Source organism: Colossoma macropomum, unplaced genomic scaffold, assembly GCF_904425465.1.
Source record: "Colossoma macropomum unplaced genomic scaffold, Colossoma_macropomum, whole genome shotgun sequence".
Taxonomy (NCBI): domain Eukaryota; kingdom Metazoa; phylum Chordata; class Actinopteri; order Characiformes; family Serrasalmidae; genus Colossoma; species Colossoma macropomum.
Window position 1 is genome coordinate 10,266,278 of NW_023494796.1, and position 20,676 is coordinate 10,286,953.

A 20,676-nucleotide genomic window follows, 5' to 3' on the forward strand; every position below is an offset into this window, starting at 1 on the left:
CTCCCCTGCATGAAAGTGGACCCCTTTGCTCGTCTCATTCGGTCTCTGAATGGTAAATAAAAAAAAGCAAAAGCAGTCTAATGGAATTTTTAGATATCTAGTTACATATTGCCACTAAGCTCATGCTCTCACTTTATGATGGGGATATCACAGACATATTGTGTACGACATAATCTGTAACCTACAGCTGCCTGGCTAACTGCTGGGCTGTGCTTCTGAAACTGAGGTCACACAAACTACCGTCTGAGAGGCAGTTGTAGCTCATACTGGCACCCAATGTCCAATACAGAAATCTGATATATGGTAATATATGGATTTCAAATATATGACATATATTAGCCTATATGGATTTCCCTCATATTCAACTTAGATTAGTAATATATGGACATACATACCAGCTTTTTAAAAATATTTTTGAAGTATTTCAGCCATATATCATCATATTCAAACATAAATATGGATGGCATATATCCTATATTGCCAGCTTCGTGTACTATAATATAAGGTTTTTATAAGGCATCTTCTTTATTTCTTCCACATACTTCCTAATGCAGTGAAAATTCATGTAATAGCTACAAAACTAAACTCTAAAAACACATTATAAGTTATACAATAAAAGCATTAAAATGTGAAATGAATACAAAAATGTTCTTTGACACATTTAAACAATTTAATATTTAAAAGCAAACAGATAACATAGTAACAATTTATAATTGTACTCAAATCATGTATCAGACTTATACTACGCACTAATGTGTTCACCCACCTATCAGTATGATCCATAAACTATGCATATCAGAAGTACCAGAAGGTACCTCAGCATCCATTACATCAACATCTTTTAATTACATCCAATTCAATTTTGTCCCCACATATTTAGCCTGTCCTAAATGTTTTGTGTACATGTGCTTTCCTGTAAGAGCCCAAGTATGTCCCACTTCTGAAACGTGCTACAGCACAGTGTGCATGACCACACTAAATGCACCCATTCCTGAACACGGCATAGAAGCAGTTTGAATCTTTACTGAATGACTCACTGTACAATTGCAACACACAATGTAAAAATAATGTCTAACTGACTATAAAAACTTTCAAATGTCTGCATTTAAGCCACAGCTGAAGGTTATCATGTGCCATCGTTAGATATGTGGCATATCACACCATTGCAAATCTGAACTTAAACCCATCCATCCATCCATCCATCCATCCATCATCTAAACTGCTTATCCTTCTGGGTCGCGGTGGGGTGCTGGAGCCTATCCCAGCTGTCATTGGGCGGAAGGCAGGATACACCCTGGACAGGTCGCCAGTCCATCGCAGGGCAGACAGACAGACATACACAGTCACACACACACTCACACCTAGGGGCAATTTAGCATGTCCAATTGGCCTGACTGCATGTTTTTGGACTGTGGGAGGAAACCGGAGTACCCAGAGGAAACCCACGCAGACACGGGGAGAACAGGCAAACTCCACACAGAAACGACCCTGGTCACCCGGCCGGAAATCAAACTCAGGCCCTTCTTGCTGTGAGGCGACAGCGCTACCCAATGCGCCTGACTGGTTTGGCAGAATTCACTATTTGTTTTCATGTTTTTGTTCATCAGTGTCCTCTCACTACAATACCCAGCCTGCATTATACATATACACCATACAACCATTGGGAATCACTGTGTTGCTCAATCTGTCCTGACTTCTAGGCTGCCGGATCTGCAAGTAAATAAATACAACCATATAAATACAACAACAATAAATAATGATGATTTAAAGGCAGTTACTGCAGTTATATGGCTGCAATAAGATATTTTACTTCCTATTAGTAATGTTAGCATCTGCCTTTCTTCTGCATTAACCAACTGACTGAAAAAACAGCCCACCCCAAAAAATTGACCCCAAAGTAGTTGTTTTCCATGTACTTTCTGAGGCAACCAGGATAATTGTTTAGAGGTGAAGTTATGAGCAGTGAGATCACTTTTTTCCAGGAAATAATACGTAAAGTAATCCCATTTCAGTTTGGGTGAAGTAATTAGTAATGGATTACTACCCCAAGACTGACCTCTCACTATCTCTATCCCATCCTACCCCTGTCTATTCGACCATGACAAAACAATATGTACAATCCATACACACATGCAGTGATTTAGCTAAATATTCTTCTCTCACAAATCCAAACAGACTTAGAATTGCAGGGAAAATCAGCCCAGCTCTTTTCAGGACTAGACCCATAGCCAGTTAGAGTGCAGTCTTCATCTCCATAACTGTTGGGCTCCCCATATTTCCAGAACCTGAAAGAGAAAATCACAGTATCCACTGTGTTTTATCAGTTCAGTGAGGGGTAACTGTCTCATCATCAGAGCTCAGTTCAGTGATCTCTTACCCAGTGGTCAGTGCTGAGCCGTCCACCCATTTCCAGACCCCCTCCTTCTCACTGTCAGTCAGACCAATCCAAGCTGTCTGACCTCTTCTCAACATTTCAGTAAAGTCCTGTTGAAGTGAGAAAACTACTTATGAGTTCCTGCATAACCACAACACATGACTGCTTATCTCACATTCCACTGCCTACTATAACAACTTACTGCAGGTACAGGCTAATTAAACAGGGGCTGCCTTTAAACATCTATGGTGACTGTTTGATTGCAATGATCTTTTAATAGTCCAGGAATTGTTGATTTCCATTGCCTCCCAAGTGAGAAGTGAGATCTTAAAGCTGTTTTGGTTTGTTTTGTTTAAGGAAAATATCTCTGCTCACTATGTTATGACACTTAATAGCCTTTAACCTTGCAATTGATCACATATTTTCAGTACAATGGAATTTTCCATTGTGAAGTCAAGATTCAATTAGATTTTGAACATTTCATGTTATGTCAGTGTTTCTCAACCCTTGTCCTGGAGGCCCACTGCCCTGCACATTTAACTGCATCTCCTGCTTTAATGCAGCCACTTTAACTCACTAATGAGCTGATTAGCTGGATCAGGTGTGTTGGGAGCTGGAAAACACGAAAAAGTGCAGTGCAGTGGGCCTCCAGGACCAGGGTTGAGAATCACTGTGTGATCCAGTGTGTACTACACAAGTTGGTTTGCTTCTTTTGACTCCCGAGTGGCACAACCTTTTAAGCACTGGCCCTATTTTCACAGCCATCTGTGGCTGAGAGTCCAAGCCAGCATAATTCAGTACACCCACCCAGCTTAAGCTCCTCCCTCCTTGCTCACTTTATTCTGACACTCAGATGCCAAATTTAGATCAATTATGGTGGTTTTTATTCAAGATGGCAAAAGCGAGATACTTCAAGGAGAGCACTGTTCAACACACTGTATTGAATTCATTTTTGTTTCTTTAATTTTGAGATTCTGTCATGAAATTGTTACACCTTTACTCACAACATTTAATTTTGTTTACTCATCATTAGCAAGGTCAACTAATATGCTAGCTATGTAGGTAAGCAGTACAGTAGGTGGGAGGGCGATCGACATTTTCCAAATAGGATCACTTGCACAAACATTTTAAATTATTATTTGCAAGTGTTGCCAAAATGTGCAGCTAATAATTTGAATGTTTTCCCATATTTATTGATATTATTTTCATTAGCAATCAGAAAGCAGGGAGACCAGGCTTCTTAATGGAAAGCCCAAGCCTCCACAAGCCCCTCTATATCTGTGCCTCTGGTACAAAGACTCAACAAATACACACACTTGACTTAACTCTTCTCTTCAATAAAAACCAACAGTCTACCACCTACAGAAGAGAGAGGCACATTTCTCTATGCTACTTGTACCAATTTTTAAAGCCATAGATTTCACTCAGACATTCGGTCACTTTATATTTATAACTTGAAATAGCCTTGGGAATCTGTTACCAGTGTGAAGTAACCTTGATACAAATAAATAAGACACCCTCACCTGTTCTTCTCTGCTGTTTATGATCAGCAGGTCTGCTCCTCTCTCTATGCAGAACTGTCTGCTCTCCCTCCAGCTCTTCTCCTCAGTAGAGATGTAGTAAACACTGGAACTGAAGTAGATCCATCCTGGTTGGTTAATGTCCCTCTCTGTTCAGAGAGAATGATGAAAAGAGCCCATATCAATGTAAGCACATCCATAACAACAATGCACATTCATTGAAGTCTAAAAGCATACATCTGATCACTTACCCAGTTTAGAAAGCCTGCTTTGGAATCCATCCCTTTCTGTCTGTAACTGGTCTCTCTCTATAGTCACTTTAGTGTAACTGGTCTGTAACTGGTCTCTCTCTATAGTCACTTTAGTGTAACTGGTCTGTAACTGGTCTCTCTCTGTAGTCAGGTTGGTGTAACTGGTCAGTAACTGGTCTCTCTCTATAGTCATGTTGTTGTAACTGATTAATTGGACCCCCAGTAGTGCGATAGCAGCCAGCAGGAGAACACACAGCAGCCCCAGACACACTGCAGTCAGTCTCCAGCATCTGCTTCCCGCAGAGCTTTTTTCTGAGAAAATAAATACAGACTATGTACTGATAATATTATAGACCTTATATATGGTATGATACACTTTGATATTGTGAATCGTTACCATAAAGTGTAACGTGAAATGATAATGCTAATTTAGATCCTTTCTTAACAAGATGTGGTCTCTATTATGTAAAAAAGGCTTTAACCGTGTGTGTGTGTGTGTGTGTGTACCTGAGGTCATAGTTCCTTTATGGCTTCTGGTCACATTAGTCTCCAGGACATCTTCACACATGTAGACATCATCAGAAGAATCCCTGCTTTCGTTTGAATCAGTCGATCTGTTGTCTTCTGTTGTTCCTGTATTGGCATATATATCCTCACTCATCTCCGGTTCTGTTCTCTTTCGGAATGATGTTGGAACAAGTGGAAAAAAGAAGAGGTTTTCTTGATGATAACTGTTTTTGCTTTAATCGCAGGCTATAGTCTCCAGCTCTCCACAGTGACTCTGTGTAGGTGGTGTTGTATGGTGCGTTCTGCTTACAGGACAGGAAGTTGAGGTAAGAGCTCAGACTGTTTAGCACGGGTATATATGTATTCTCAATGTGAGACGTTTAAATATTGTTTTTCCTTAAGGATTCGGGGTCTGCATATGAGTTGGCTGGTTTATCTTTGTGTTTGTGTCCTGCATGCTGTAGGAAACTCATAATTCATTCATAATCTATTCATATCCACAGTTAGTTCATGCTGAAGTTGGCTCCTGTGTTTGTTGTATTTCAGATGGTCATTGTTTTTCATTGCGCTGCTCTTTGTGACCCACTCTGAGTGTGCTAATGAAAAACCACACTGAACAGGAAGTGGAAACTCATAGGAGGCGTTTCAGCCGCGTATGTAGGTTATATGTCATATGTGTGTGTTTTCTTGTGAACAACTCCTCCTCTCTCTCTCTTACACACAAACACACACATTAATTAGAGCATGCTTGCATAGTTTGGAATATCTTAAGGTTCAGATTTTTTTTAATGCCACAAACAATACAGAAAACAGCTGCATTGTGAAACAGTTAGAAAAAGTAATATACAATCACTGTGTGGAATTTTATAGGTATTTGCACTATACTTGATCATTGCACAGAAAAACAGGCCTGATGGAGTTGTGAAATAAAATGTTCAGGACAAATCATGCCTGAAACAACTCCACGCAACTCTAATTATTAAAGCTAGGCCTTCAGTTTGGGCCATAAATGTCACAATCTGCTCAGAAAAATTGCTATAATTGCTTATTCCTGCTAGTGACTCTATGGGATTTCTAGTATATTGTTAGCACTAAGTTGAGTGTGGTGCACACGAACAGTTTTGGCCATTCTAGATTAGACACAGGCATTTGAGCTTGTAAAAGACATTCTGTGTTTTATTTGAAGCTTAAAAACAGACATTAACATATATTTGACCTTGTACATAGCAATTTTACTGGGAGTCTTTCAGTAAAGAGCCCTAGCTGGGCTTTCAGTAAAGAGCTCTTACTGAAACTTTGTTAGCCGACCGCACATATTTTTTCCACTAAATTGGTCCCAGCCATTGCAAATCAAAACATGACTCTACTGTGACTTCCTAATTATGTTAATGCTTAATCTGACGGTTCTGTTCAGCTCCTGAAGGCCTTTCCAATGGGTTAGTCCACTTAGCTGTGTCTTCTTAGACTCTGTCCACATGTATCCAAAAATATTTTTGAAAATGTAGGTTTTTTCTCCATTTTCAAAAAAATTGTCCACACCAACAGCGTTTTTGAAACATCCACATGAGAAGGCAAAAAATACTCAAAAATCCTCAAATGAGCATGCCAGCCCAGTATGGGGCAATAAGGCCTCATAAAACTTGATGTCAACCACCTGAAAAAGAACATTACCAGCATCGAGCAGAAGCGCAAAACTGAGAGATTCACTGAAGGGAGATTCACTGAGATGGATAGACGATGAAGTACAATCGCTGCTTATTGTTTAAATTTTCCCATTCCACCTTAAATGCCTCAAGTGCCGGAATGTCACTATGCACCATTTGAGGTGGAATGGGAAAATTTGACCAAGAAGCCAACTTCAGCCTCGCTGAGAAAGTCTCCTCAAAAATCTCCACCCAGGAGAGCATTTTCAAAAACGTCTGTTTTCAGTCACCTAAAACTCCACCAACTCCACCAGGACACCAAAATGCAAAGAAAACAACTTTGTTTTTAAAAACATCTGGATACGTGTGGACGGGGCCTTTGATACCGTGGGGGAAAAAAACCTGATTGGACAGTTTTCATTTGAGCGTTTCAAGATTTTAACCTCCTGGTTTTCCAAGCAACACTTTACAATAAAATAAGAATAATACAACCTTTACTAGTACTTAAAATTGCAGAGTTTAAAATGCAACAAATACAAAGTATGATAATTCTATAAAAAAATGAACTAAAACTTGCAGGCATTGTTGGTTCCCAGAAGTCATTATGCCTTCTAATGACTTAATTAAAAGGCCATGAGGTTTCCCTTTTGTCTCTGATGTATTAACATCTTGCCATTTAACTCAATTTTGTCATTCACAATGAGGAAACATTCTGTAGCCATTAGCATTCTCTTTTCTGCCGAATCATCCCACTCCACCCTCGCACTGGGGTCTGTTTTTATCGGAAGACTACCATTGCATCAACAGCATTTTACTACAATGAAATTCAATGAATTCAGTGCAGTGTGGTTGTTATAACAATGAGCTGCATTCATTCCCAATACAGAGAAACACAACAACCACAACAGTTTTCACTTCCATTTCAACTACAGTCTCAACAAAAGATCTAAACTATCACTAAAAACCCATTCAGATAACTTCATGCTGTTAATAAAATAATCTAATGAATATTTTGAAAGTAGCCAGTGCAGTTATGAATCACTTAAGACTCAAAAATGACACATTCTTTAAGAGCATTGGAGAGAAATACTGAGGAACTAAGACTCAAAAGGAAATATTGCCTAAGAGCAACAAGAAGAAAGATCAAAAAGTTAAAAAGGCTGCTCTCACAGATCAAAGCAAACGTGTCCATAAGAGGATAACCAGCCCAGTTCTCTACAGGATCAGACCCAGAGCCAGTTATGACACAATCATCTTCTCCTATTTCACTGTTGGGTTCCCCACTTCTCCAGAACCTGAAAGAGAGAAGATCAGAGTTTGAGTATTGTTTGGATCAGAGCCTGAAGAGTTAGTAAGTGGGCAGATGCCTCACGTGCAGCCATTCACCCATTTCCAGACCCCCTTTGGGCCTCAGCCAGTCAGTCTAATCCAGTCTTTCTGACCTCTTCTCATCATTCTCTGTCCATTTAAGTCCTGTAAAAGTGTGATAACTGCTTACACCAGCTCTTTGTCTCAGAGGAGAAGTTGTAAATACTGGATTTTATGTACATCCATACATACTTTTAAACCAGACAATACAAGGTTCAACAGGAGTTTCATGGCGAGGAGAGATGCTGAAAGTAGCGCACCATCTCTTTTAGATATCTGGAGGGACTGCATGGTTCTCCTGACCTCCAAAAGGGGCCTGTGGCTAAAGATGTCTTTGCCTCAGTAGGCTTGCTCATGGCTGAAGATGCTGCAGCCCTGACAGCAGCTGAAGGATGTCACTACTGACCCAACTTGTGGTTTGGGTTGTCAGCCCAGCTCAGCTGCCCTCCCAGTCTTCTGCTCTGCAGGCCTCCAAATCTCCTACTTCTATGTGTGTCCGGTCTCTCTGGGGTGTTTCAGTACCTCATGCTGAGTTCATGGTCAGTCTCCTGTGCCTGTTTCTGCTCCTATCATCAGTACAGTTCTTCAAACCAGACTGGCTCCAAAGCCCCTCTCACTGTTTACATTGCAATCCTTGTCATTGTCCCTGTCCCAGTGTTAGTCCACCTTCATATCCCATTCCCAACTTCCACTGCAAAATTGCCTCTAGAAAGTTTGTTCTTACACCTCCATAGCTGCACATTTGGTGAGGAAGTTCTGTTGTTTGTTTTCCTCATCAGGCTCCCAACCAAGTATATCACCTACAGACTGTTTATGTATCTGTGTACGTAGCATTCCTAGTGTTCCCATCAAGTCCGTCAAGATGCCTGGTCTGGTCTGGTTTCCATATGCATCAGTTTTAGTTTCAGGTTCGTTTTGTTTGCTTGTTTACCGTCTCAGGTGTATTAGTTCATTTCCAATGAAGAATTAAGTTTGTACTTCCTGCATCAAGACTCTATGTGTAACAGCAACAAGCACTGCAGGCTATTTTTATCACGATTTGCTCTACAACTCTTATTCTGTTGCTTTAGTCATATTCATAATACACAGTTAAGAAGCAACACTTTAAAGCCGAAAAGCTATGATCTAGCATCAGTGTTTAAGCACTCACCCAAATGTGAAAGGCTCTTCAGAAGCACATGATTCTCTTTAGTCAGTTTGTTATAAATGGTCTGTAACTGGTCTCTTTTTGTAATCAAGATGTTGTTACTGGTCTGTAACTGTTCACACTCCGTGGTCAGGTTGGCGTAACTGGTCTGTAACCGGTCTGTCTCTGTGATAAATGTGAACAACAGCACTGGTATGGCAGTCAGCAGGAGAACACACAGCAGCCCCAGACACACTGCAGCCAGTCTGTAGAATGTGCTCTCTGCAGCATTCACTCCTGAATGGTCAAATAGAAGTGAATGTCAAAACATGGATAAACATAAGCATATTCTTAGCTGTGTACGTTCATGGACATGTGTCTATGTAGGCAGGGGCTGCCCACAGCTGACCTGTGAAGATGCCTGATTTGGCCTGCCACAGATACCCCATCCCTCATACTCAGTCAATGACATACCAAACTTTTTATACTACATACAACTTGTACTATATACAATTCCCATTTCCTTTTAAAGTTATATTTTAGTGACATAATATAATGCAAATGTTATAAAAACAGATATATATGTAAACTACAAAATTCTGAGGCCTACCTACAGTACCTTCTGTATTGTTTTTTCTTTTTGCCCCCCTCAAGACAAAATCGGGCGCCCTTGTAGTGTATGATTTCATGTGTGTGAAAATAAACACTATTAACAAATAAATAAACAGTACCTGAGGTCATAGTTCCTTTATGGCTTCTGGTCACTGGAGTGTCCAGAACAGCTTCATTGGCATAGATTTCTTCATAAGAGCTCCTGCTGTTGTTTGAATCAGTTAATCTCTTGTCTGCTGCGTTTGCATACAGATCCTCATTCATCTCCGGTTCTGTTCTCTTTCTTAAATGCACTCTTGCCATAATGTAGCTTGAATTGTTTTTGCTGTAACTGCAGATGTACAGTATCTACCACAGTCTCTCCAGCTCTCAAAGTGACTCTATGTATGTGTTATTATTATCTTTGTACTTGGTGTGAGGACAGGAAGTTGAGGCGGGAGGCAGCTCTTACTAATCTTGAAACACTTACAGAAGTCCGACTCTCTCTCCCTCTCTCTCTCTAACTTCTGTTGCTGCAGCTGTTTTACATGTGATCTCTTTGTAAAAGGCTGAAATACTGGATCTGATCTCTTTCTGTTAATCTGTTCATCTGAGTGTTGTTTGTGTTTGCCATCAGTTATTATGGAATAACTGAAATTTGGAGGGGGGGACCATGCTTGAAACCCCTCCTCCTTCCAATCTAACTCCCTATAAATTCCACCATCTCCTCAGTCCTATTTCAGTACTAGTACAGGGTGGGGGGTGGGAGGGATCTGGCCATCAAGCTCCAGGCAGAAACCGTCCAGAACTCCAGCCCAAGTTCTCAGAGTTCTCTCCCTCAATTAGTCTGCTTCATACTACCAAACTAAACTAAAGTGCAAATTGGGTTCTGTACTATCACGTGTTCAGATGGCCAAGTCTGGAAACTGGCCTTCTAAAGAAGAGAGATCGTGACAGATACAGAAGAGTCTGTGTGGTGTGTCTGAAAGTCACATGGTCGCTGTATGTGCAGAGAAACATCATGTGGTTAGGGTGTGAATTCAGCAAAGCACATAATGCATCTGCTTAAAGGGGAATTCAACCAAGTTTTCAAAATATTTGCATGCTTCAGTCAAGCTTTCTTTTGGGCTATTTCGTCCTACAGCACCCGGCATGTATCTCTCCACCAGGAATGGGTTTAGTAAAATATGTTTTAGGCCAAAAGCTTGGCTCAAAACTATTATAAAACAATTGCTCAGGCTTCAGGCCTTGTATTTAAGACCCATTTCATTAAGATTTTTCAGTGGGGGAGCTTTCAGCTTGACTTTGTTTACATCTTAACCATTTATTTATGCAGAAATTTTGAAGAATTCCTCTTTAAACAGCACACTCAAGAGCTGAGACGGAAATCTGCCATGTAAAACAAAACTGACACATGTAGGGCAAAGATGTCACATCAGCAGTTTTTCTTCTGTTTTCCACCCACCCTAAACTGACAGAGCACATCAGCACTTTTATACTCACACATCCACTGTGGGATTCACACACAGGGGCCGGTTCTCACAGTTTAATGTCAAACCTTTCAGATCTCATGCAAATTTCAGCCTTAAAAGTCATTTTAAAGGAGAATTAGTATGCATATTTCTATAGAGTGCTTGAGAGTTGGCCAGTGAGTGTCTTGCAAAATGAGGGACATCTTGTGGTCAAATTTTGCCACTACATCATACTTTGTAGTGTTGCACAGCACCAGGGTCCTTTCTGTTTGGAGTTTGCATGTTCTCCCTGTGTCTGCATGGGTTTCCTCCCCCAGCCCAGACATGCAGTCAGGCTGACTGGACATGCTAAATTTCCCCTAGGTGTGAATGTAATTATGTCTGTGTGTCTGCCCTGTGATGGACTGGCAACCTGTCCAGGGTGTTTCCTGCCTTCCGCCCAATGACCCCGACACCCCCAACCCCTTTGTGGAAAAAGCGATGTAACTACCCAATGAGCTGTGACTGGTTCTCAGCTGACCTCAGAGCACCTGTGGTTTGGCCCTAGACTTTACTTCCCATCTCTATATAAGATGCTGCACAGCCCTGAGTACCAGAGTGACTTTGACTTCTTGAGATGTTAAGCAGCACACATGCTATAAGCTAATATATAACATTGCAATGGTAAAAATGTAGCTAGCTGAGAGTTTATGAGTACAATTAACACATTAAGACAGTAAAATGCAAACCCTATATTTCATTTTTTGCTTGGACTGCTTGTAATGTTGCTGGCTAAATCTTCATGCTTTAGTCTCACTCCAGTAGCTGCTCAGTTTAGGGTACAGGCTCCGTTGTTTGCTATATTAGTGATTAGATGAGAAATTAAAGTTGTGCTGCATAACATACTACAGCCAGCATGCGAAAGTGCACTGTTAACCAGCAGATTGATGGTAAAGTATCATGTAGCTAACATTATTAAGGAATCAGTGGGTATGTTAGACTTTTTGTCTCATTAACTGTATGAGTAGCTGGTTTCCTGTTAGTTGGGGTTTAGTACAGACAGCCTTTTATAACGTATGTTTCATGTGTACTTTTACAGTAATTGGTGAGGACAGAGATACAGGAGAGATAAAATCTATTTGAAACTATCATTTCATTTAGTGTAACTTTCAACACATTTTCAGCTAATTTTTCAAAATAAACATATAAAAAATAGTTAAATAATTAATTAAACAAACTTAAACAGGATAACTGGAGTCAAATCAGTTTATGGAAGACTAATGGCTCTGTCAGGGGGTCTATACAACACTAAGTGCAACAATTGCACAACTGTTTGTTCAAAATAAATGAAAAAAAAAAACAAACTAAACTTATGCATTTGGGTGTTTTTGTTGATTTTGTTGTACCAAACTCGTACCGAAACACGTTGTAAACCAAACCATGACCTCTGTGTACTGTTACACCCCTAGTGTGTAATATAGCTGCATATCTATGTTTGATTGGGTTAATCAATGACTAAACTCAAGTTAATGTGAGCCCTGCTAACATTCTGGCATTAGCTGCATTCAATGACTAGTAGAGCATTAGAAATTTCAATATAAAGTGTTAATCTGTAAAATTCAATAATAAGTTTCAATTGTTAATCATGAACAATTCCCAGTTGGAAGTTATCAAAACTATGGAAGTCATCCTTTCCCTTAATGTCTGCCTGTGACAAAATGATGTTTCTTCCTGTTTACTGTTGCACTTACACTATTTTGTTTTTTGTCGTTGTTGTCACTACAACCATGAACCACACAGCCACCATGGCTATATTTTACCTGTCAGGATGCTTGATTAACCAAAGGTGACTCTACAGGTGCTGCTGTCATCCCTAAGTTGACCGGTGGTATGTCAACAATATGGCAGCAGCAAGCGACGAGTGTATTGTCAATCGCATATTATCCATCCATTTTTACCCACAATACCCACTTTTTCACAGGCCTACCTAAAAATGTATTTGTGCCTACGCCACTGCGCTGCAGATACCGACACTGAACAAGTGTAGATCAATCGTTTTAGGCCAGCAGGCTTTATAGTAAAGGTAGACCATAAATTCAGCCACAGGTGCACTCGGTTAACTACTAACTATGACAATTAGCCAATCAGAAGCTTGTAAAAGTTATTACATCAATTTCCAAGTTGTGTTTAAAGAGAGAGGTGTATGTACACCTCTGACACACTAAAAATTTGATATAGTGAATTAAGGCTAAATCTGCCTATAATCAATAACTCTCATGTGAACAAAGTAGATGATGTTGAATTCACTTCCCAAAATAGGATTACATGAAATGTGTGGAGTTGTTTGACTGTCTTTAATTCACTTACTTTTTGCCTCAATTTCTGTGGAATTTTCTCATTTGCCTTTTTATCTTTAACATCAACTTATCTCACACAATCTCTCTCCAATAAAAAAGCAACACGCACAAGAGACACGCCCTGTCTGGAGAGTTATCATACTTACGATTCTGTAAGGTTAAAGTGCTGCAGTGTTCCAGTGTATTATAGTCATTAATATGGAAATGGACATTCAGAATGAACCTCTTCAGTACCAGAACACAGAAAAAGTGGACAAAACTTCTCAGTCATGTGGACAAAATCAACACAGAGGTAAGTGCTCACATACTGACCCACACGTCCACAAACAAAGAGCCATTTCAGAAGAGAATGGACACTTTCATTCACCTCGCTAGTCTGTTAAAGGTGTATTTGTGTGTGTTTGATGTTTAGGAGTGTTCAGGCTGGCTGTGCTGTGTCTCGGTGTGATGTGTATCCTTCAGGCAACTCTCAATATTGCTCTGAGACTGTACTGTAAGTTCAGCGTTTATACTTTAAAACACTTTATGAACTGGAACACACTGATATATTTTTGTTTTCATCCATAACTAGCACTTGCTGCGAGTTTGTTACCTGATTCAAAATGGTGCTTCGTTGTCAGCAAAAAGTAAAGGAAATGTGGTGATGTGACTAGAAGCACACGCTGCTTAAGCTTCTTGAACAACGTAAAAAGTCAGTGTTAAATTGTGCTCGGCATTAGGTTGTTCCGTGCGCTCCCCTACATAAACTCCCAGTTTTTTAGATACTCCTGTCATGTGTCTATGAGGTCAACCAACCTTAGACTTCTGCAAGAAATAGAGTATTACATATAGAAATAGAGTATATATATATATATATATATATATATATATATATATATATATATATATATATATACATACACACACACACACACACACACACACTATATTGCCAAAAGTATTCACTCACCCATTCAAATCATTGAATTCAGGTGTTCCAATCACTTCCATGGCCACATGGAAAAAAAAAACAAGCACCTAGGCATGCAGACTGCTTCTACAAACATTTCTGAAAGAATGAGTCGCTCTCAGGAGCTCAGTGAATTCCAGCGTGGTACTGTGATAGGATGCCACCTGTGCAACAAGTCCAACTGTGAAATTTTCTCACTACTAAATATTCCACAGTCAACTGTCAGTGGTATTATAACAAAGTGGAAGCGATTGGGAACGACAGCAACTCAGACACGAAGTGGTCAGCCACATAAAATGACAGAGCGGGGTCAGCGGATGCCTAGGCGCATAGTGCGCAGAGGTCGCCAACTTTCTGCAGAGTCAATCGCTACAGACCTCCAAACTTCATGTGGCCTTCAGATTAGCTCAAGAACAGCGTAGAGAGCTTCATGGAATGGGTTTCCATGGCCGAGCAGCTGCATCCAAGCCTTACATCACCAGGCGCAATGCAAAGCGTCGAATGCAGTGGTGTAAAGCGCCACCACTGGACTCTAGAGCAGTGGAGACGTGTTCTCTGGAGTGACGAATCATGCTTCTCCATCTGTCAATGCGATAGACGAGTCTGGGTTTGGCGGTTGCCAGGAGAACGGTACTTGTCTGACTGCATTGTGCCAAGTGTAAAGTTTGGTGGAGGGGGGATTATGGTGTGAGGTCGTTTTTCAGGAGTTGGGCTCGGCCCCTTAGTTCCAGTGAAAGGAACTCTTAATGCTTCAGCAGACCAAGAGATTTTGAACAATTTCATGCTCCCAACTTTGTGGGAACAGTTTGGGGACGTCCCCTTCCTGTTCCTACATGACTGTTCCAACAGAGCTGAGACAGGCCTTCTCGTCCAACATCAGTGTCTGACCTCACAAATGCGCTTCTGGAAGAATGGTCAAAAATTCCTATAAACACACTCCTAAACCTTGTGGAAAGCCTTCCCAGCAAAGATGAAGCTGTTATAGCTGCAAAGGGTGGGCTGACATCATATTAAACCCTATGGATTAAGAATGGGATCTCACTCAAGTTCATATGCGTGTGGAGGCAGACGAAAGAATACTTTTGGCAATACGTATGTATATATATACACAAACACACACATCCTCTAAACCGCTTACCCTTCTGGGTCACGGTGGGGTGCTGGAGCCTATCCCAGCTGTCATTGGGCGGAAGGCAGGATACACACTGGACAGGTTGTATGTATATATAGTAATAACATATTTTTAAATATAATATATAATAATGTATTATCATGTATTATATATAATGTTAACTTCAGTATTCAGTCTGCTCACCTTTTGGTCTATTACAGCTTCTATACTTTTCAGGACACCTGCTTTCAGTTTTTTAAAGAAATCTGCAGGGATATTTTTTTGATGTTTGTCAGTAATCGGTATGTTTCAAAAATGTACTTTCAGTGACTGACCTGGACCAGACCATCTGTAACAACAAAACTAAAGAGATAGAAAGTTTAAAGGCCACTTACACCAGCCTGATGATAGAAAGAGATCAGTTACAGAAAGAGAGAGACAAACTCCAGAGGAGGCTTTCTGAACTGGGTTAGTGATTTTTTTTATGCTCCTGTTTTCAGATGTATTTCTCTGTGGTGTGTAGAGTAGCATAAACCCACACTCACACTGCTTTCAGCAGTGGAACTGAGGTATATTAGTAAAAAGTAGATTACTTTCCTCACAAATATTCCTGAGTAGAAGTTTTTGATTTTATCCAATAAAACCACTGATACATTATTTGAGTACAGGTAACAGAGTTAAGGCAACCAATTACAATCCAGTTCTGGTCTTTTTTTAATGGAAATGCAGGGACTTTACTTCAGCTCCAGGCCTGTGTTGCACCGGTTTTACATAGATTTTTTAAATTAAGTTTGTGTCTGAAGTTTTTATTAAGACCTAAGTAAAACTACTACGTTTTATATAGCCAAACGATCCGAATCCGAATCCAACAACCGAATGTGCAGCTTTTTTAAACAATGGTATTCGGGCATCCACCACAACAACAGCTTCATGTTTAACTTAGTTAGGTCATGCTTTTGTCCTTCTCTGAGTTTTCTATGCTGTTTATGTTAGTTTCCCCAACACTTCCACCTTCTTTACACCATAAAAAGTAGGGGCAGTATGTGAAATGCTAATAAAAAAAGAAAGCAGGGATTAGTAAATTCTGTTTGACCTGTATTATGTGGCAAAGTGGCGAGCCTCGAGCTTCCTTGTAGACTAGGTTTTTTCAGGATGCTTTTTTTTTTATATCCAAGCATAATTGCATCACTGTTTCAAGATGTTTTTTGAACATTTAATAATATCTTTAACTGTCCTGTCCCACCTTTTTTGGAACACGTTGCAGACAGTTGGGGTAGTTCTGCCATATTGGCAGGGTTCGGCCTCTGTTTACATGGTGCAAATACACAAACACTCTGCGAGAGCTTAAAGGGGCTGCTGTTCTTTTGTGTTTTATCAGGATTGTCATGCTTAGAATTGAATCAAATGAAAAAGCAATGTATCTTAACCAGTTTCAGAAAGATGTCAAACCATTACATGGACTATTCTACCAAATTAGTACTGCAGTGTTAAGACTTTAGATATTTACAAGGATTGAACCCAAGGCATTAATTGAGATAGTAATTGTGGCATGTGCCCGCCTCCCCGGGCCCCATGACGGCCGCGAGAGCCGACAGGGAGAGCCACGATGGGGGGGGGGGTGCGGAGCGCAAAGCCTGAGCTCCCCCGAGGGACGCGAGTCACGTCGGGAGGAGGGGGACGGTGGTGCCGGCCACGAGGGGCACCAGGGCAAGGAGCGAGTCCCGAGCTTTGCGCTCCGCCCACCCCCCCTCCTAACTTGTGGCTCTCTCCCTGCCATCCTCACCGATGTTCATCACCATTCGTTGTTCAGGCCCCGCCTTCCTGTCGGCTCTCGCGGCCATCATCGCCGGGGCCCGGGGGGCGGACGCATGCCACAATTACTATATCTCAATTAATGCCTTGGGTTCAATCCTTGTAAATATCTAAAGTCTTAACACTGCAGTACTAATTTGGTTGAATAGTCCATGCAATGGTTTGACATCTCTCTGAAACTGGTTAAGATACATTGCTTTTTCATTTGATTAATAAACTAGTAATAGTAATTTAGTAATAAACTAAATATACACAAAGTCATCATTTATAGGCTAATTTCTATTGGGGAGTGGCTGTCCCAAACCTTAACCCCTACATTTCCACTTGTGAAAATAATATATTTTTTTTAAAAGGCGCAGGTCTGACATGTTGTGGTCCTTTAAATTCATGCCAGAGAAGACTGAAAACAGTTATACCGGACTGCGGGTGGGAGCAGGACAAAGAATAGTTGTTTGTATTTGTGAAAAAAGTGAAATTAATTTTTGAGTCATTTCAAAAGCATTTAAGATGTAATGCAACACCTTCATTTCCTAATATACATATACCCACATACAAGAAAAGTAGATATTGTTGAATACAGTAACACAGTGCTGTCAATATACAGTCTTGTAAACACAAAAAGTGCCATTCCTGTAAAAAAACATTAAAGTATGAGTACTGTAAATATTACTTACAGTAACTACCTGACAACTGTGACAAGGCCAGAGTAATTGTTTTTGCTGTCTAGTATAGTGATGATGTGGAATCTTCATTCATTTTGTCTTTGGTATTTCTGTGCATAGAAGAAGCAAAACAAGATGAATGGAGCCGCTTCGGTTCCAGTCTTTACTACATCTCCAGTAGGAAGAACTGGACTGAGAGCAGACAGGACTGCAGACAGAGAGGAGCAGACCTGGTGATCATAAACACCAAAGAAGAACAGGTGAGAGAAAAAAAAACAGATTTAAACAGAATCACTGTTCAGAACTAACTCTTTATATTGTATCACACTTGCAGGAGTTTATCACTAATAATCTGGGCAGCAGCCGAGCTTGGATTGGTCTGACCGACACTGACGAGGAGGGAGTCTGGAAATGGGTGGACGGCTCAGAACTGACCACTAAGTAAGAACACCTCTGAACTGAGCTGTGGTCATGATGCAGTTACTAACTCTGACTCCTCACTGCTCTAGATCAGATCCTCTGATTCTCTCTTTCAGGTTCTGGATACCAGGGGAACCCAATGGTCATGGACATGAAAACTGTGCCGTGATTGGCCATAGGCTTGGCACTTCATGGAGCTGGGCGGATTTTCCCTGTAATGACCGTTTAGTTTGGATCTGTGAGAAACCTTTAAAATGAGGCAGTGCAGGAGAACAGACTATTTTACCTGTGCACTTTGAAGAATCATTTAAAAATGTTTAACTCAGTGTTTAAATTAAACTCCACATCTTTTGGTATTTATCTTTTTAATTTGACCCGTATCATCATCTTATTGTCTTACATGGTTTTAAATTAATACTCATAATTTGTTCTGTTTCTGTTAAGCTTTAGCACCTGTCTGTAAAACACTTTGAGCTGCCACCGCCATGAAAAGTGCTATATAAATAAAGATTATTATTATTTTCATTCATTTATTCATTCATTCATTCATTCATTCATAGTTTATCACAGAGCGCCTGCTCCAGGAAGACAGCAGGTGGGCTCTCTCATTTTACTTTGGCTCTCACCTGCTTCAGCTCCACTCACTCATCACACACACCTGGAGCTAGTTTTTGGGCTCATCTACTCTGATGTACATGTTATACAAATTCAGTATAATGTTACAGTAATTACTGGCTAGTTACATTATTTTCACAGCAATTTACTGAACCATATTAACATAAATTAATACCAGCAAAAATAGCAGCTTTATGCTCCAGAGTCACCTGGAGCACAGGAACACTGTGATGTAGTTTACCATAGATTTTACAGTACTTTACTGGTGATGGAGTTGCCAGTAAAGTACTGCATATTCCTGGTAAATATTTTACAGTATTTTACCATACACAGTACAATACTTACTGTACATTTACAGTACTTTGCTAGCAGCTCTGCTGCCAGTAAATTAGTGGAAATTGCATCACTTATGCTAGCTAAGCTAATGCTAACCAGATCCTCTCTCTTAGTTAGGAGCAGCATTCAACATTTAATAAATGTAAATGGTTGATTGACAATCATGTTGCATTGATTTATTTGGTGATCCTGTAAGCAAACAGAACTTTGTATCTGATTGTTTTCTGATTTGAAATAACAGAAGATGAACCAATCAGCAAACAGCTGTCTCTGCCAGAAAAACAAGCCTAGACCAATATGGCTGGTCACTGGCCAAACCAGCATACAGTGGGGCAAAAAAGTATTTAGTCAGCCACTGATTGTGCAAGTTCTCCTACTTAGAAAGATGAGAGAGGTCTGTAATTTTCATCATAGGTACACTTCAACTATGAGAGACAAAATGAGAAAAAAAAATCCAGGAAATCACTTTGTAGGATTTTTAAAGAATTTATTTGTAAATTATGGTGGAAAATAAGGAATTTGGTCAATAACAAAAGTTCAACTCAATACTTTGTAACATAACCTTTGTTGGCAATGACAGAGGTCAAACGTTTCCTGTAAGTCTTCACCGGGTTTGCACACACTGTAGCTGGTATTTTGGCCCATTCCTCCATGCAGATCTCCTCTAGAGCAGTGATGTTTTGGGGCTGTCGCTGGGCAACATGGACTTTCAACTCCCTCCACAAATTTTCTATGGGGTTGAGGTCTGGAGACTGGCTAGGCCACTCCAGGACCTTGAAATGCTTTTTACGGAGCCACTCCTTCGTTGCCCAAGCGGTGTGTTTGGGATCATTGTCATGCTGGAAGACCCAGCCACGTTCCATCTTCAATGCTCTCACTGATGAAAAGAGGTTTTGGCTTAAAATCTCACGATACATGGCCCCGTTCATTCTTCCCTTAACACGGATCAGTCGTCCAGTCCCCTTTGCAGAAAAACAGCCCCAAAGCATGATGTTTCCACCCCCATGCTTCACAGTAGGTATGGTGTTCTTGGGATGCAACTCAGCATTCTTCTTCCTCCAAACACAACGAGTTAAGTTTTTACCAAAAAGTTCTATTTTGGTTTCATCTGACCACAGGATTTTCTCCCAATCCTCTTCTGGATCATCCATATGCTCGTAGGCGTGGACATGTACTGGCTTAAGCAGGGGGACACGCTTGGCACTGCAGGATTTGAGTCCCTCTCGGCGTAGTGTGTTACTGATGGTAGCCTTTGTTACTTTGGTCCCAGCTCTCTGCAGGTCATTCATCAGGTCCCTCCGTGTAGTTCTGGGATTTTTGCTCACCGTTCTCATGATCATTTTGACCCCACGGGATGAGATCTTGCGTGGGGCCCCAGATCGAGGGACATTATCAATGGTCTTGTATGTCTTCCATTTTCTTACAATTGCTCCCACAGTTGATTTATTCACACCAACCTGCTTGCCTATTGTAGATTCACTCTTCCCAGCCTGGTGCAGGTCTACAATTTTCTTCCTGGTGTCCTTCGACAGCTCTTTGGTCTTGGCCATGGCTGAGTTTGGAGTCTGACTGTTTGAGGCTGT

At 40.6% G+C, this 20,676-nt stretch overlaps 2 protein-coding genes across 3 annotated transcripts; one reads left to right on the forward strand and one right to left on the reverse strand.

Annotated features, from left to right (window-relative positions):
• Positions 1-1,471: 1,471 nt before the first annotated feature.
• LOC118817089 (CD209 antigen-like protein C) lies at positions 1,472-9,838 on the reverse strand. 2 transcript variants are annotated; one of them, XM_036583782.1, is made up of 8 exons: positions 9,521-9,838; positions 8,814-9,086; positions 7,466-7,590; positions 4,653-4,814; positions 4,146-4,457; positions 3,898-4,043; positions 2,378-2,484; positions 1,472-2,285 (listed from the first exon to the last, which is right to left on the reverse strand). In XM_036583782.1, exons 4-8 carry the CDS (start codon positions 4,804-4,806, stop codon positions 2,141-2,143), a joined length of 864 nt encoding a protein of 287 aa, XP_036439675.1. In that variant the 5' UTR covers positions 4,807-4,814; positions 7,466-7,590; positions 8,814-9,086; positions 9,521-9,838; the 3' UTR covers positions 1,472-2,140. The 2 variants fall into 2 exon arrangements, with proteins under 2 accessions (XP_036439675.1, XP_036439674.1); XM_036583781.1 differs by having other exon boundaries at positions 4,653-4,821.
• Positions 9,839-17,033: 7,195 nt separating this feature from the next.
• LOC118816517 (C-type lectin domain family 4 member M-like) lies at positions 17,034-18,667 on the forward strand. Its single transcript, XM_036582933.1, has 4 exons — positions 17,034-17,151; positions 17,843-17,982; positions 18,057-18,163; positions 18,259-18,667. The coding sequence occupies exons 1-4, from the start codon at positions 17,034-17,036 to the stop codon at positions 18,398-18,400; spliced, it is 507 nt and encodes a 168-aa protein (XP_036438826.1). The 3' UTR covers positions 18,401-18,667.
• The last annotated feature ends 2,009 nt before the right edge of the window (positions 18,668-20,676 follow it).